This window comes from Uranotaenia lowii, chromosome 3, assembly GCF_029784155.1.
Source record: "Uranotaenia lowii strain MFRU-FL chromosome 3, ASM2978415v1, whole genome shotgun sequence".
NCBI classification, from domain to species: domain Eukaryota; kingdom Metazoa; phylum Arthropoda; class Insecta; order Diptera; family Culicidae; genus Uranotaenia; species Uranotaenia lowii.
Genome location: NC_073693.1, coordinates 319,853,209 through 319,867,233, shown reverse-complemented (window position 1 = coordinate 319,867,233; position 14,025 = coordinate 319,853,209). Strand labels below are relative to the sequence as shown.

At 30.6% G+C, this 14,025-nt stretch overlaps 1 protein-coding gene across 1 annotated transcript in view; it reads right to left on the bottom strand.

The window, feature by feature from the left end:
- Positions 1-7,791, bottom strand: part of LOC129757372 (uncharacterized) — a 163,822-nt gene extending 156,031 nt beyond the window's left edge. The window contains exon 1 of the mRNA XM_055754577.1: positions 6,845-7,791. Coding sequence (XP_055610552.1) covers positions 6,845-6,847 — 3 coding nt within the window. The 5' untranslated portion in view covers positions 6,848-7,791. The remainder of the gene's footprint in view (positions 1-6,844) is intronic.
- Between the last annotated feature and the right edge of the window lie 6,234 nt (positions 7,792-14,025).

Here is a 14,025-nt window from a genome sequence, read left to right as displayed (position 1 = left end):
AATTTCGTTTTGGAGGCATAAAAAAATGTTTTGTTCGATTTGGCAAATAAAATGAATAAATTGTATTTAATATTCCTGAAAACCCGGAAAAAACTGGGCAATCTCGCAGTTCCTTATGTTGTTTGTGACGAATTTTTGATTGAATTATAACAGGCTGATAATATCATTTGCAATATTTTTTTTTGGAAAAATGAAATTTTTCTCAATTTGAGTCAACAACGCCTATCATATAATTAAGCCGATTGCCTGGTTTTATCCGGGCTTGCCTGGATTTTCATAGAAAAAATAGAGAAAATCTCGATTTAGCCCGGTTGCTTGGATATTGGGGAAATATGCCAGGATTTTACCAGTATTTATCCATTATATTAAAAAAATCCATACCAAAAACTTAATTTGAGAGAAATTAAAACATAATTTTTGCGTCAAAAAACAAAAATTTCGGAGCCTGTTTGACCAAAATAAACTTAAAAATTTTAAATTGTAAAATAAGATAAGAACGCGGCTGATGTGTCTCGATGTGAAATAATTTTAAATGTGTTCATCTTTTCTTTTTAACTTGTCTAAACTTCAAGAAATACTTAGAATTTTGCCGGATTTGGCCGTATGTTACCCGAGTTTGGAGTTGCAAATTGCAATGCTTAGATTTGGCCTGGTTTAAGGGTCAAATTTCCCAGAAAAAATATTTTTATTTTGGGAGAACAAAATGCATTTGCTTTTTTAGAAACTAATCCATATGAAATCACAAAATGACTAGAATTTAGGGTCTTTATCGTCCCCCCTCAAGTTTTTGAAGTATTATTTTTAATTTACCGAAATAACGGGAAATAACTTGATTCCAAAAGATATTTAAAAAAAACTGTAAACATGTTTTGTCACAAAATTGGCTCGGCTCCGGAGGAGATTAGCACTACATCACATCCTATATCACTCTTAGACTAAGATATTTCATCCAAGGAAACTATATGCGTTCACAAATTGAAACAATGTGTAATTGTAAATTTTGAATTGCTATTCCACAAACCCTTAGTATTGAACTTCAAATATACAAAACAAAATAAAAAAATGTATCCATTACTTGTAAACAATTTTTATTACTATTAAAATATTAATTAAAATCTTAATAGAAAATCTTTTATGTCATTACAAATTATTTGCTGATATGAAATATTTCTTAAAACATTTTTTTTGTGTTTCTTGTTCTTCTTTATAATCAATTTCATATTGGAAAGCGTTTTGATTACCCAACGCCACAAGAGTAACATTTTTTTAAAGTGCATAGAAATTAAGATTTTTTTTAATTGATTAGGGTACCCTGAATCCAAAAACCAAATTGAATTTTGGATATTATTTAAAATTTGTGAAATTAAAGGAAACTTAAGAAATCCAGTTATGTCAGATAGACTTCAAATGATATCTTTCCGAATTTCTTGAAATTATACAATTTAACTTTTCAATTCAATTTTTCTGAAATTTGGCAAAACTTGATTGTTTGATTGAATAAAGGCAAACAAACACATTCAAAATCAGTTTTTGTCTTTCATGTTGTTTGTTTGGTTCATCAGTTATCAATGATTGATTTCGTTCAGATCTGATTAATTTTTTAACTAATAAACACATACCACCAAAACAAGATTTGAAACACGAAATCTAACAACAGCTTCGAGTTTAGGAAGCTTAAATCTTTCAATTCACAGTAATTAAAACATCAGCACATAAAATGCTGCCTAATTTTAAAATGAAGATTTTAAATTGGTGAGACGTTTTTTCTTGAAACAATTTCCTTCTAAAAACTAATCTTTTTCATCTGCATTATGTTAATTTATTTTCAAACAAACTTTCCCAACTGAAAAGTCCCACTATTTATAAAAACCTATCAATTTAAATTTGAAAAAAAACATTGTTTGTACCATATATCTTTGACCCATGATTGAAAAAGACGGCGACAACATATAATGATCTTAATTTTTTATTACATTAGCATTCTTTTTATTTATTTTTATCGATCTTGATTTTGAACTCATTTATGAAAAGTTCGAAAATTCTCAGTTGCACCACTCAAGCTATATATTAATGTCCAATTTTAACTTAATTAATAGTTGTTTTGTGATTCCAGTATTTAAAATAATTTTAATTGAATTTTAATTGCATGATTATTGGCATTTCAGTGAAGTATACATTCAAATATTCTTCCTATTAGAATCAAAAGAAAGTGAAGAAAATTATAGATGGATAGATTTGATCAGGAAGATGAAAGGTGTTGAAAAAAGAACCAAGCGCGCGTTATAAAAAAACTTCTTGCCGTTTTTAAAATAAATCGGTTCTCATATTTTTAGATCTATCAGTTCCTTATTTATTGATTGTCCCAATCCAGACTTTGTCAGTAAAAATAAGTTGTCAATGATGAATTGAACATGTTTCATTATAAATATATTAAGTAAATTATGTGAACTGCAAAGACATTTCCTTTTATTTCGATAATTGGAAGCATCAGATACAAAAAAAAAAGATCAATGTCAGTGATTTGAGCACTGGCACTCTTGAAACAAAATTTAATATATGCTTCGTTTATTAGAAAAACTAAATTAGCCCTTGGTTAATGTTTTGAAAAAATTCTCTCGAATTTAAAATGGATATTTTTTTCCTGATCGAGTATTGAAATTTTAAATCGTGAATAAATGTTTTTTTTTACAATTTAATGTTTTATATCTGACATGATCTGAAATTTATTTTGGAATTATTATTGAATTTATTTTCAAATCTGGTTTCATTTTTTATGTTATCTATTTCTGCACTGATGTTTATGTCCAAAGATTAAAAATCTTGTTTTATTGAAATTTTATTTCGTATTTGTTTTCGTATTCGTTTTCGTATTCGTTTTCTAGTGTTTCGTAAATTTTTATTTTAAATTTGTAAACTAGACTGCTTAAAATAAATTTTCAAGCAAATTTCGAATTCAGAATAAGGAACATCTATTAAAATTATAAAATGTGTGAACCATTTGCTTTTTGGTATCATTAATATGTTTAATTATTGTTTAAATTTTAAATGGTATAAATAAACTGCGAATGTGGAAAAATATTTTCATTGGTTTTTTTTCTAACTTGGGTTTTCAAATTATTGATTGTGATAGTAGATTAAATGTAGATTTTAAAATCCAAAGTAAAAAAAAAACTAAGGAGCAAAAATTCTCAACCTTCGCATTTCATCATCTTTTAAATTTAAAATTGAAAGAACGTTTAAGTGAGTTCAAGAAAGCGAAAGGTAGAAGCCACATTAAATAAGGTGATTTCGTTGACAGAGCATTTTAGCTTCTTTGAAAATTAAAAAAAAGTAACTTAAGTGGCAAGAGTAGATATTCAAAAAAAAAAAAAATTCAAATCTTAAAACTAAACATTTATTTTGTCTTTCTTAGAATTTTTCGGCTGTCTTGTTAAAAAGCTTATGTTCGAATTTACATTCTAAAATCGAAAAACCAAGTTTGAATATTTTTTAATTTGAATAAAGTCAGGTTTTTGAAGTCTTAAGTATTCAAACATTTAATCTGCTTTAAGATTTTGGAGTAGATGAAACGAGTCATTAGATGAAATTTGCTTTTTCCATTCCTATTTTGGTTCAACTTTTGGAAGCAGTTGGAACGGAGCTTTTCAATGGGGATTTGAAGCTGTTTAGTTATTTTGGTGTTTTCCAGTTCAAATAGCATGAATGACGATTTGTATTGCATTATCATCAAGTTGAATCTTGTATAACGTATTACAAATTTTTTAAGACTGTAACTAATAATGGATAATCAGATTTGCGTTCAAATTCATTATTCAAAATTAGAATTAATTTTTAGAATTTAAGATTGTGCGTTCAAAATTAAATTCCGGCTGTAAAAAGTTAATAAAAAAAAAACATATAACTTGTCATTTGGGGTTGATTAAATTGCGGAGCAACATTTTAAGTACCTATGTTTAATAACAATGTTTGGAGGATTTTGACGTCTTGAATTCGATTCATTTGTAAGGTTTCTTGCATTAGCTCTTGTTTTATTGATAAAGCGTGAGGAAATGTTAAAATTGATCGATTTTGAGTAAAATCGATAATTGATAACTGATAAACCAACAAACCAACATGGAAAACAAACCTCTCGTGAGTTTTCAGTACGTCGTATGAAACATCTAAAGAGTTCACAGGAAACAGCTGAAAAATTTATTAAAACAACTTTAAAATTTTTATTTTACGTGTAGAATATGTTGTCCAGGCTACAAATATTCTAAATGGTTAAAAGTTGAGACTAGTTTATCTCAGTATTTGTATTTTTTCTTATTAAAACTGTTTGTTAACTTTTTGTTTCATACGACGAAATGAAAGCTCACGCGAGAAATATTGATTTTGATTCTTTTTATCACCTTCCGTTCTATCAAGGATTCAAATTTTTTCTTGATATTCTAGATTAAGAGATATTTTTACAGTTTTTTTTAAATCATAGACAACATTACAATTTTTCTGACATCCCTGAAGGAAGTATTTCAGAGTTTTATATTAATGATTTGAACTCATTTCAAAACTTTGTTGAATAAGTTTCGTCATAACTCCTGAATTTCACAGAATTGGAAAACCAAACAATAAGAAAATTTGTGAAATTTTTCCTTCTTGAGTCAAAATTACTCACGTTTTTCGGGAAAGTTATTTTTTAGAATGAAAGCCAAAAATTTCAAATCTTTGTAGATAATGTTCTACAGTTTTGCCTAAAAAATGCACTTTATATTAAAACGATTTTTTTTTTCTATTTTCCAAAGTTTTTTCGAAAACAAGTGTTGTTAGAGAAAAAAACTACATTTTTGAAATTAGTGAAAATGAGCTATTAAATTCCTTGCATTTCGGAAAAAAATATAAATCTAGTAGCCTTCTGTTATTTGAAGACAATTAAAAAAACCAAACATCGTTAATTTGGGATCATTACCAATAAAAAGAACTGAGCTACTTTCTAAAAGTTCATTTTGAAATGAAGTTTTTTTTATTACGATATGAAAAAGTTTTTTAAGCTAAGGTAGATGTTTTTCCATTTTTATTTTTATATTCATTTCATTTCATTTCATTTTTATATTCAATTCAAATTTTGTTTTTGATCGTGATTTGAAAATTCTCAGTTGAAATTTCATCCACAGGAGTTCAATAGTAAGTTCATTATTACCCACATGGCATAATAAAAGAGTGAGATATCTTGATCTTAAAAAATGTATTTCAAAATTTTACTTTCAATAAATATTTTTCATCTAAATATCCTTTTTTTTGTGATAGACTATGTTCGAAATCCATACCAACTCATAATCGAAATCTTGTTGTGGGTATCTATAAACATTTCAAAAGCTGGTGCAAACTGATTGTTTGTGTTGACGAATAATTTATTTTACTTTAAAAAAATCTGCTTCAGGTTAAACATGTTTTATCTAAAACATCGGCTTTTCAGAAGGTGTGTTTTTGCATTTTTAGCTTTCTCATGCATACGAGCTCATGTATGATGTCGAAGTTTATTTTTTTTTATATTTTTCAGTTCAACTCAGTCCTGTAGAAAAATTCAAGCTATTTTTAATGTATCCGAAGTTCAGCTAGCGATTTTTTTAAATTATCTTTACTACTCAAATAATTAAATCTATTTAAAGGATTATTTGGCATTAATTCCTTAATTCGAACTCAGTACAGTTAATAATACCGGCCAAAAAAAAATCTCAATGGATTCATAATTTATTTTGTGGAGAGATAGTTCAATGCTTCAAGCGATCAGAAGTAAATGTAAATCGAAAGGCATATTTTTTATTGGTCTAAATCAAAATTTCCCGGATTGTTTTAGCTCATATCCGGGCCTGACAAATCCGGGCTATTTTATCTCAAAACCTGGCAAAAACCGGGCATTTGACATCAAAATTGTCAATCGAAAATCTGGCAATATCCGGGCAGATTTGGTCAATACCCAAGAATTACTCAACAAAAATCAAGAAAAAAAACTTTCGAAAAAATGTTTCAACAAAACTCATCACCATATATCAAATCTTATTTTAGGCGTCCCAATAACCTGTCTTGGTTATTTTTATAAAACTTGCTCAAAAGTTTTTGAAAACAAAAATTAAACAATTTTAGAACATTTTTTTTTGTTTGATTTGGCAAATAAAATGATCAAACCCGGGCAAAATAGGGTTTTTTTTTCAATGGAATCTGGGCAACCGAGCCGATGAATTCTTTTTCTTTTCATAATATTAGGTTAAACTTAAAAAATGCTGGCGTTTCATTTTGTTTAATTTTAATTTTAATTTTTAGCCAGGACACTTAATATTTTAAAATGAAATTGGAAAACTGAACAGGTTTGAAGGTATTTTTTGCATTTTTGAAACCTCATCCATCACAAATATTTTTATCCTTTAGAGATGTGAAGTGGTAATTTCACACTACTAACATGAACTGCTATTTATCTTTTGAGAGTCCAAAGCTTAAATTTTTTTAACGACTTATCAAACAACTGCAAAATATATATTTCAATAGCATTTTACGGAAATTTTTTCGAAAATTCATTCGAAAAACTATTTTTTTGTTCTTGGTCAATTAACAAGTCCTAACAGAGTAGTGTATGGACAATTTTTCAGACGTAACACATTATGAGATCACAATAAATTTTTCATTTCACCTTCAACTCACATCACCTTTTCCTTTGAAAATATCCAAGAATCACTTCACAATTTCCCTCCCTAAATAAATAATCAAATGAAACCAAACAGGGAGCAAGCTCTAAAAATAATTCCTCCGCGAGTAATAGTCCTTTTTTCCAAGCAACCACCCTTTCCCCGTAGAGGGCCTCCATTTCACTTACCATTTTCGTTTGTACAGGGTTTTTCCTGTCTCTTCTCGTTCTGGGAAGACTGGTACTCGAATTAAGAAGAAATGTATCGGAAAAAAGCGAAATTCCGACACCCTCCAACGGAAAAACACTGCTGAACTCACTTGGGTGGTGCTTCTCAATTTAATCCTTTCGATAACTTGTTTTTTTTTTCGATGCCTCTCAATTTTCCCGAGAAACGTTTTCACTTAACCGACACCACTTGCGTTTTTCTTCCTCCAATTTATTCAACGAAGGCATTCATTTCCTGGTAAGAGGCTCTGCTTTTTTCTTCTTCCTTGGAGCGAGCACTTGTTCGACAGGATTTGTTTTCTCTCACACTGAGGGGGTGAGTTGGCACCCTTTTTTTCTTCCCTCGGTTCCGTCAACTTCCACTCGAAAATCAACCAACAGGTAATCGTTTCCTAATTTGCTTCCTATTTCGAGCACCGACTATTACGTATTCCAATCACGCACGATTCCACTTGAGATCCTTTTTTTCCCTTGCCCTGCTCTATGGTTAGAACTTGAGCTTGAGCATTCGGGATTGGTTCCTAGCTACTGGAAGGGGGAATTTGCTTCAAGTGTTGTCAACCTTCCGGGGCACGCCGATGATGATGATGAACCCCCAGGAAAGCCCTCAAGAAGCACACAAACCACCAAACCAAACCAATAATGGCAATCGGGAAATAATGGCACACCAGAAGAATGGTTAAACACACGTGTTGCGGTTTTGCGAGATTCCGGAACCGCAGCTTTAGTGGGTTCAATTCCACTTACACTGTTAGTTTTTTTTTTCTTAAAGTTATTCTCACCAGGAGAAAAAAAACCCAAAACTACACGTTTTCCCCACTGAAGAGAGACCAGTGATCAGCGACCGGAGTTCCTAAAATTGTAGCGACCCGTTCGGCGGTAATTTGCTAAATGCCATCCAGTGGCGACCCCCCAACTGCTGTTATACAGATCGAAAATCAACTTTTCGGGGGGAATTGGATAGATTCGCGCACTCTGGCTGGCTTGGAGGGCTCAACCAGGCAGCAAATACACCACGCGCTAAGTCACTCGAGCGAGAGATTGGAGAAGATGCGACACTGGCTGCCATCCGCACCTGGAGTCGGTGTGGTGAAGTCACTAGACTAGGCAACAACAGAAACAAAAACAACTCTTCAAAACATGAGTTCACTGAGCGTGCGCCGGACTTAAGCCGGTTGGATTTCTACTCCGCTTTGGCCTTCGGATGCTTCGGAACAACTCTCACTCTCATTTGAGAGTTACGCGGAACATGTTCACTTGTTGTTGTTATGAAGTCACATGTTGAGGTGTAGTTAACGGCTTTTGTAGATCGGTCATCGGGAGTTTGTTGTGATGCAGCGGCACATATTCGTGGAAGGGTTGCCATATTAGGAGATGTGATTTTAACTCATCTATCGGACACAGAAGTTTTTAAATTGGCTTTTGATTTTTAGTAGAGATGTACTGAATAGCAGTGTTCGGCTAAAGGCCGTTAGAATATTCTGTTGAGTTTTTGAAAAAAATACAATAAGCGATAAGTTTAATTTCCTTTAATTTCTTTCATCTACATGATTTTGAGTCTTTTATTTTTAACCAGATGTGAAATGCATAAGATCTTCTTCAAGTATGGGTCTTTTGTCTATCAATTATATCAAGAGTTCAATTTTATTTCTGTGTACTTCATTGAAAGATCGGATAGGAAGGATATCAAATCACTGCCAAACACTGCCTCTATGGCGTTTATCAAAAAGAGAATAAATTCCAGTAAAAACCTTGGACCAAACATAACAGGTATTTAACAATCTGAAATTGCTTCGAATTGGATTTGCAAGATATCTTCAAAATAATTGACCGTTTTCAACAAGACTTGTCCGGTTTTTAAATAAAAAAAATAGGAAAAGCTCGACCAAAACTTCAATTGACAACTGAACTTAATTTATCATTTTTTAGTTTGTTATATCGAATCAATATAAAAACAATTGCATAAAATAAAAAACCCAGAATTGAACGTCACTAGTTTGACTCAATAATTTTCTTTTCCAGTGGAAGATAAAAGATTTGTCTCTTGAATTTTAATAAGAAAAACATGGTTTTTGCCATAATTTAGTTAAAAATTTCAATATTCAATGTAAGGAGATAGAGGTTTTTTTTGGGTAAAAATGACCGGATTAGCTCGGCCTGAAAAGGCTAAGATTTTTTTCAAAGTTATTGTAAAAGGTTTATTTTATGAAAAATTTAAGAACAATTTTGTTTTATACATTTACATATGGGAGAGTGGGGGATCATGGGCCACTTTTTTTCGTTGTTTCATAACTTCTTTATTATAGAAGATAAAATGAAAATAAAAATTGGTATGGTTTTCTACATTTTCAAGGTATCACAAGGTAATTTTTTTTGATTTTTAATAAGTTGTTTTCTCCAAATTCTGACTGTTTTAAAAAAAGCAATATTTTTTGGATTTTGAAAAATGGTGGGGAATCGTGGGCCACTAAATCCAAATTGACCAAATAACATGCATAGTTTATGAGTTGACCCAAAACTGTGATTTCATAATTCATTTCGTTGTTTTAAAGCAATTTCAGATGATGAAATAAAAAAGAGAGCTGTGTATGATCGCATAGATTCCAAAACCTGGCTCGCAAACGTTTTGGCAAAATTCCTTATATAGATGGACAAAATATCTTTCATAACTCTTCATTTGGCATAAGAAAACTTTACAGATAGGGAAAACGTATTTTAAGTTCAGAATGTGTATAAAAACATTAAAATATAGGTGGTTTAAGATGTGTGGCCCACGATTCCCCACAAGCTATGATTTGCAAATTGGTTGCGTGACTTATTGATGTTTCATCAAAAATTCCTTTTCCACGTGAAAGATCAAGACAATACTAAGATCGTAAGCGTGTGAGCTTATTTTTATTATGAACTTTAGGTTCCCCGTCGATGCAATTAGCGGGTGTATTTTTAATTATGAAAGTAAATTTTTCAAACTTTTTCTAGCTTGATAAATAAAAGAAACATATGATACGTATTTGAGTCAACAACATAAAGAAATATATGCTCACACAAAGCGACGACGATGACAGTTGGTTCGAGATTTTTATCTCAACACACATCTGAGATATAAAAAGTGGCCCACGTTTCCCCATGGCCCACGATACCCCACTCTCCCCTACATATCTACAATACGGTGGCAATAGATGTATGAGAAAAAAGTAATAATCCTGTTTTTAAAACCGACTATAAACGTTTTGTAGATTGGCCCAAAAATTTCAATGTGTAAAAGGGGAGGGAGCCTCAAAGCGCAAAATTTTCGAAGAAATCGGAAAATCGAAATTTTTATTTTAGTGCCAAATGCCTTACAAAGTCAATCAGCGTCGAAGTCGGGTGTTATCTCAAAACAAAATTATGGTTAAAAAACGACTATCTGAGGCTTCTACAGCCAAGAAAGAGGATGCAAAATTTTAATGCTTTGAACCTTGTGCCGAAAATGCTCTGAAATGTGTATCGCGTCAAATATGATATTATTGCTTTCCCGTCACTGGCTTAAAAGATGGTTCTCTTGGACAAGATGATATAGGACCATTACAAACAAACAATCAAGCAAAATAAGAAAAACATTTTGTGGGATTTTCATGCTATTGGATTATTTGTCCCAGAAACAAGAAAATTAAAATAATATTCCGTCGGTGAGAATCGATCGAAACAAGTTTTAACCATTATCTTGCCATCCGACAGCTTAACCAATGTAGGGGGAAAGTTCATAAAACGCCCCATGTGGCTAAAACGTGCTATTGTTTTCAAGAAACGCCTGTAGTATTTTACGCCTGTAAAATACTACAGATTTGTTTTAAACGTTGGCCATGTCATGTATGATTTTTTTTAAGAAGGCCCCTGAATTGTGAAAATCTCACAATTTAGTTTTCTTTTCATTTCGATGTTTATTTAAAGACACTTTCAATAAGCTGTCACTTGGCGAAGGAAAATGAATAAAACAGTCATGGCCGTAGGAACGGAGGGTGTTTTGGGGGTTAATCCAAAACCTCAAAACCATATTCCAGGTCCACAATTCTACGAAAGATTTAAAAAAAAATTCTCGTTAGTTGTTAGAAACATAAAAACGTTACTCGGAAACGCTACCAGAAGTTATTCACTAAGAAATTTTGTGCATGAATTTTGGGTACAGTCCTTCGTCTCCAATATCGAATTTTAAATAAAATTAGACTCACAGAGGTTGTTTGATTGCCCGGATATTGCCCGATTGATTTCACTTATTTGCAAAATCAAAACAAAAGTTTAAATTGTGTGATAACAATTTGTATTTAAAAACAATTTTTTTAACAAAGTTTAACCAAATGAACTGGCTGATGTGTTTCGATGCAAACAAACTTCTTTTCGAATATTTTTTCTTGATTTTTATTGAGGGATTCCTAAATTTTCCTGGATATTTCTCAGATTTAGGGCTGTAAACTAATGTTTGCAAAGTATAATATAGTCCACATTTTCCCTATCCGGATAAGTGTGGAAACATATCTCATGAGCTTAGGTTTGAATAATTTCCTATGCTCTGGTTCCATTTTCTTTTTTCATAAATCTAAATTTGTTGCCTGTGACCGGATTGTGGAGTCTGTATCAAGTTTGTAATTCTTAATTTTCAGTTTTGGTTCATCATTGGGATAGAGTCCTGATCCGGATTTTGGTTTTGCATTTAAAATTTGCATTTAAAATGTTCGAAATTCATCATTCATGAATATATATAAAAAAACCATTTTTAAATTTTGGATTTGAAATATTTACTTTTAATTATTATGCCGAATTGAAACTTTAAAAAGTTCCATAATGATGATCCAAAAATAAAATATGAGAGTTTCTTCATTCGCAGATTTCGGAACTTTTAAAATTACGAATAAAAAATTGAAGTAAAAATTCATACAGTAGTTACTTAAATAAAGAAAAAAAATCATAAAGAAAATCAAAGATTCAAAACTCGAAAAAGCTATATCTGGAACTCTGTCTCTTCTGCTCTTCATTATTGGGAATTTTTGTTTGGACTTTATATTTACAAATCTTTTTTAAAGGATAGTTATTCAAAATTTGAATTCAGGTTCAAAATACAGAATTCTGATTCTAAATTAAAATTCAAAATTGCTTAAACAAAAACACAAAACAGGTATAAACCCCTGTTATAAAATCTGAACTAATTTTCAAAATTGCGTTCTTTGAAAAATCTAAGTTTCATTTTTTCACAGAATTTCAATAATGAAATATATTATTATTGTTAGTTTATTGATGATAAAAAAAACCTGTACTTCATCTTTGGGATCAGGAAATACATTTTATTGAATTGTTGTTTAACATTATTTATATTGTAGATACTTACGAAAAATTATGCTAAAATCTGAATATATCGAGTTTACAAGAGTTAAAAATAAATCTGATTTGAACCCCAAAAAAGTTAAAAAAAACCTTCAAGATCACTCATTAATTTTTTTAAGGCTTCAAAAAAACTTTACACTTTTAGGACGTGTTTTCGAAAGAAAGAATAGCTACTAATTTAAAAGAACTTAACCCTGAATAATGAGACACTCTTGGTATCACTTTTTGTTTTTAATATTCTTTATGTTTGCATTTTTCAAGCAAAAATGTTATAGGAATAATATTGTCACCAAAATCCCCCTCATTTTCCCCTATGATACATCGATAGAGGATAGTCTGAACTATGATTTTGTGTTGGGCAACTTGGCCGGAAGTTGTTTGCCGCTGGTTTGAAACAAGGAAATGTAATTTCCTAATGCCGCACAGTGGTCCAATTCTCAAAAAAGCTGGCAAAAAGTCTATTTTCAACATTTTTTGCTTCGAAACCTTTTAAAATTATTCGATAATCATAATTTCACAAAAAATATCATATTTTTCCATATTTTCTTTGACATTTCTTTTTTTTTTCGTTATTCTTGTAAGAACTAAAAAAAAATGGCTCAACAAGTAAATTCTTATATTAAAATTTTATCACAGATTGCTGTAAAACCTTTCACATCCTAGAAAGATTCATTGAATCTAAAATTATCCCAAAATAACAAAACATATGAAATTAAATCAGAACAGATTGACATGACAATGCTCTGGTGTCGATCATTTTTTTAATTTTTCATTTAATAACGTGAATTTTAGAAATTTTAAGATAGATGGGATTATTTAAAATTTTCGCCGCTACTGATCAGAATTTTGAAAACAAGGCATGTAAGTTTTTTTCTATAATAATCATTTATTATATCAATAGTTGTTTTAACACAAAACACTTAATTTACATTTTGAACTAGAAAAACAAACTTTGTGCTTCATATTTTCTTAATTTTTCAATTTAACTTTTAATTATAAATTTTTATTTTTGATCTTATTTCATATTTTTGAAATAGTACCATAAAAGTTGATAACTACTTTTCAAGTTTCAATTGGTGCTCATAAATTTTGAACAACAAAAAAGGTTCTATGATTTGATCAATGATTAGAAGAATATTTGGGAAACCGTAATTTGATTACGTTTTAGGAGTTATTCCCAATTGAAAAAATAACACAGAATTGCATACTGATAGTGCTTCAAAATATGAAAAGGATATTTTATGAATGTATTTTTGAGAAAAATCAACCTAGAGATCCAATCAAATATCAATTTTTTTTTTAAATCTCTATGTTCCCGCATCTTTGGTCGCTCCCTTGCCCCCATCGAAACATTGATCCGACACCGATGGAAAACTGTGATCGTTTGACACTTAAGGCGAGAGACTGAGTTGGTGGAAACGATCGAAAGAGCTTCGTCATTGGTCTGCAAGAACGCGCGAATTGTGAATCACATACTTTCACTAAACTTATATTTTTAAAACCAGTTTTCTTTGATTATATCAAATGTGAGTACATAAAGCTTAAAATGTTATCTAAATTAAAATTATATTCTTCTCTAGAACTCGTCACGAGTAAAATATCAGTTGCTAAAATCAATTTGTTGAGGAAGATAGATTTGGAGGTTAAGCAATGTAAGTTTACTTATATCCAATCATGAACTTTAAATTAATAAAATAATTAATTAGCTTTTAGCTACGCCAATAAAACGCTGCCGCTAAAGAACATCCGAAACGTCCTCAACAAAACTAAAAGATTGCTCAAACAAC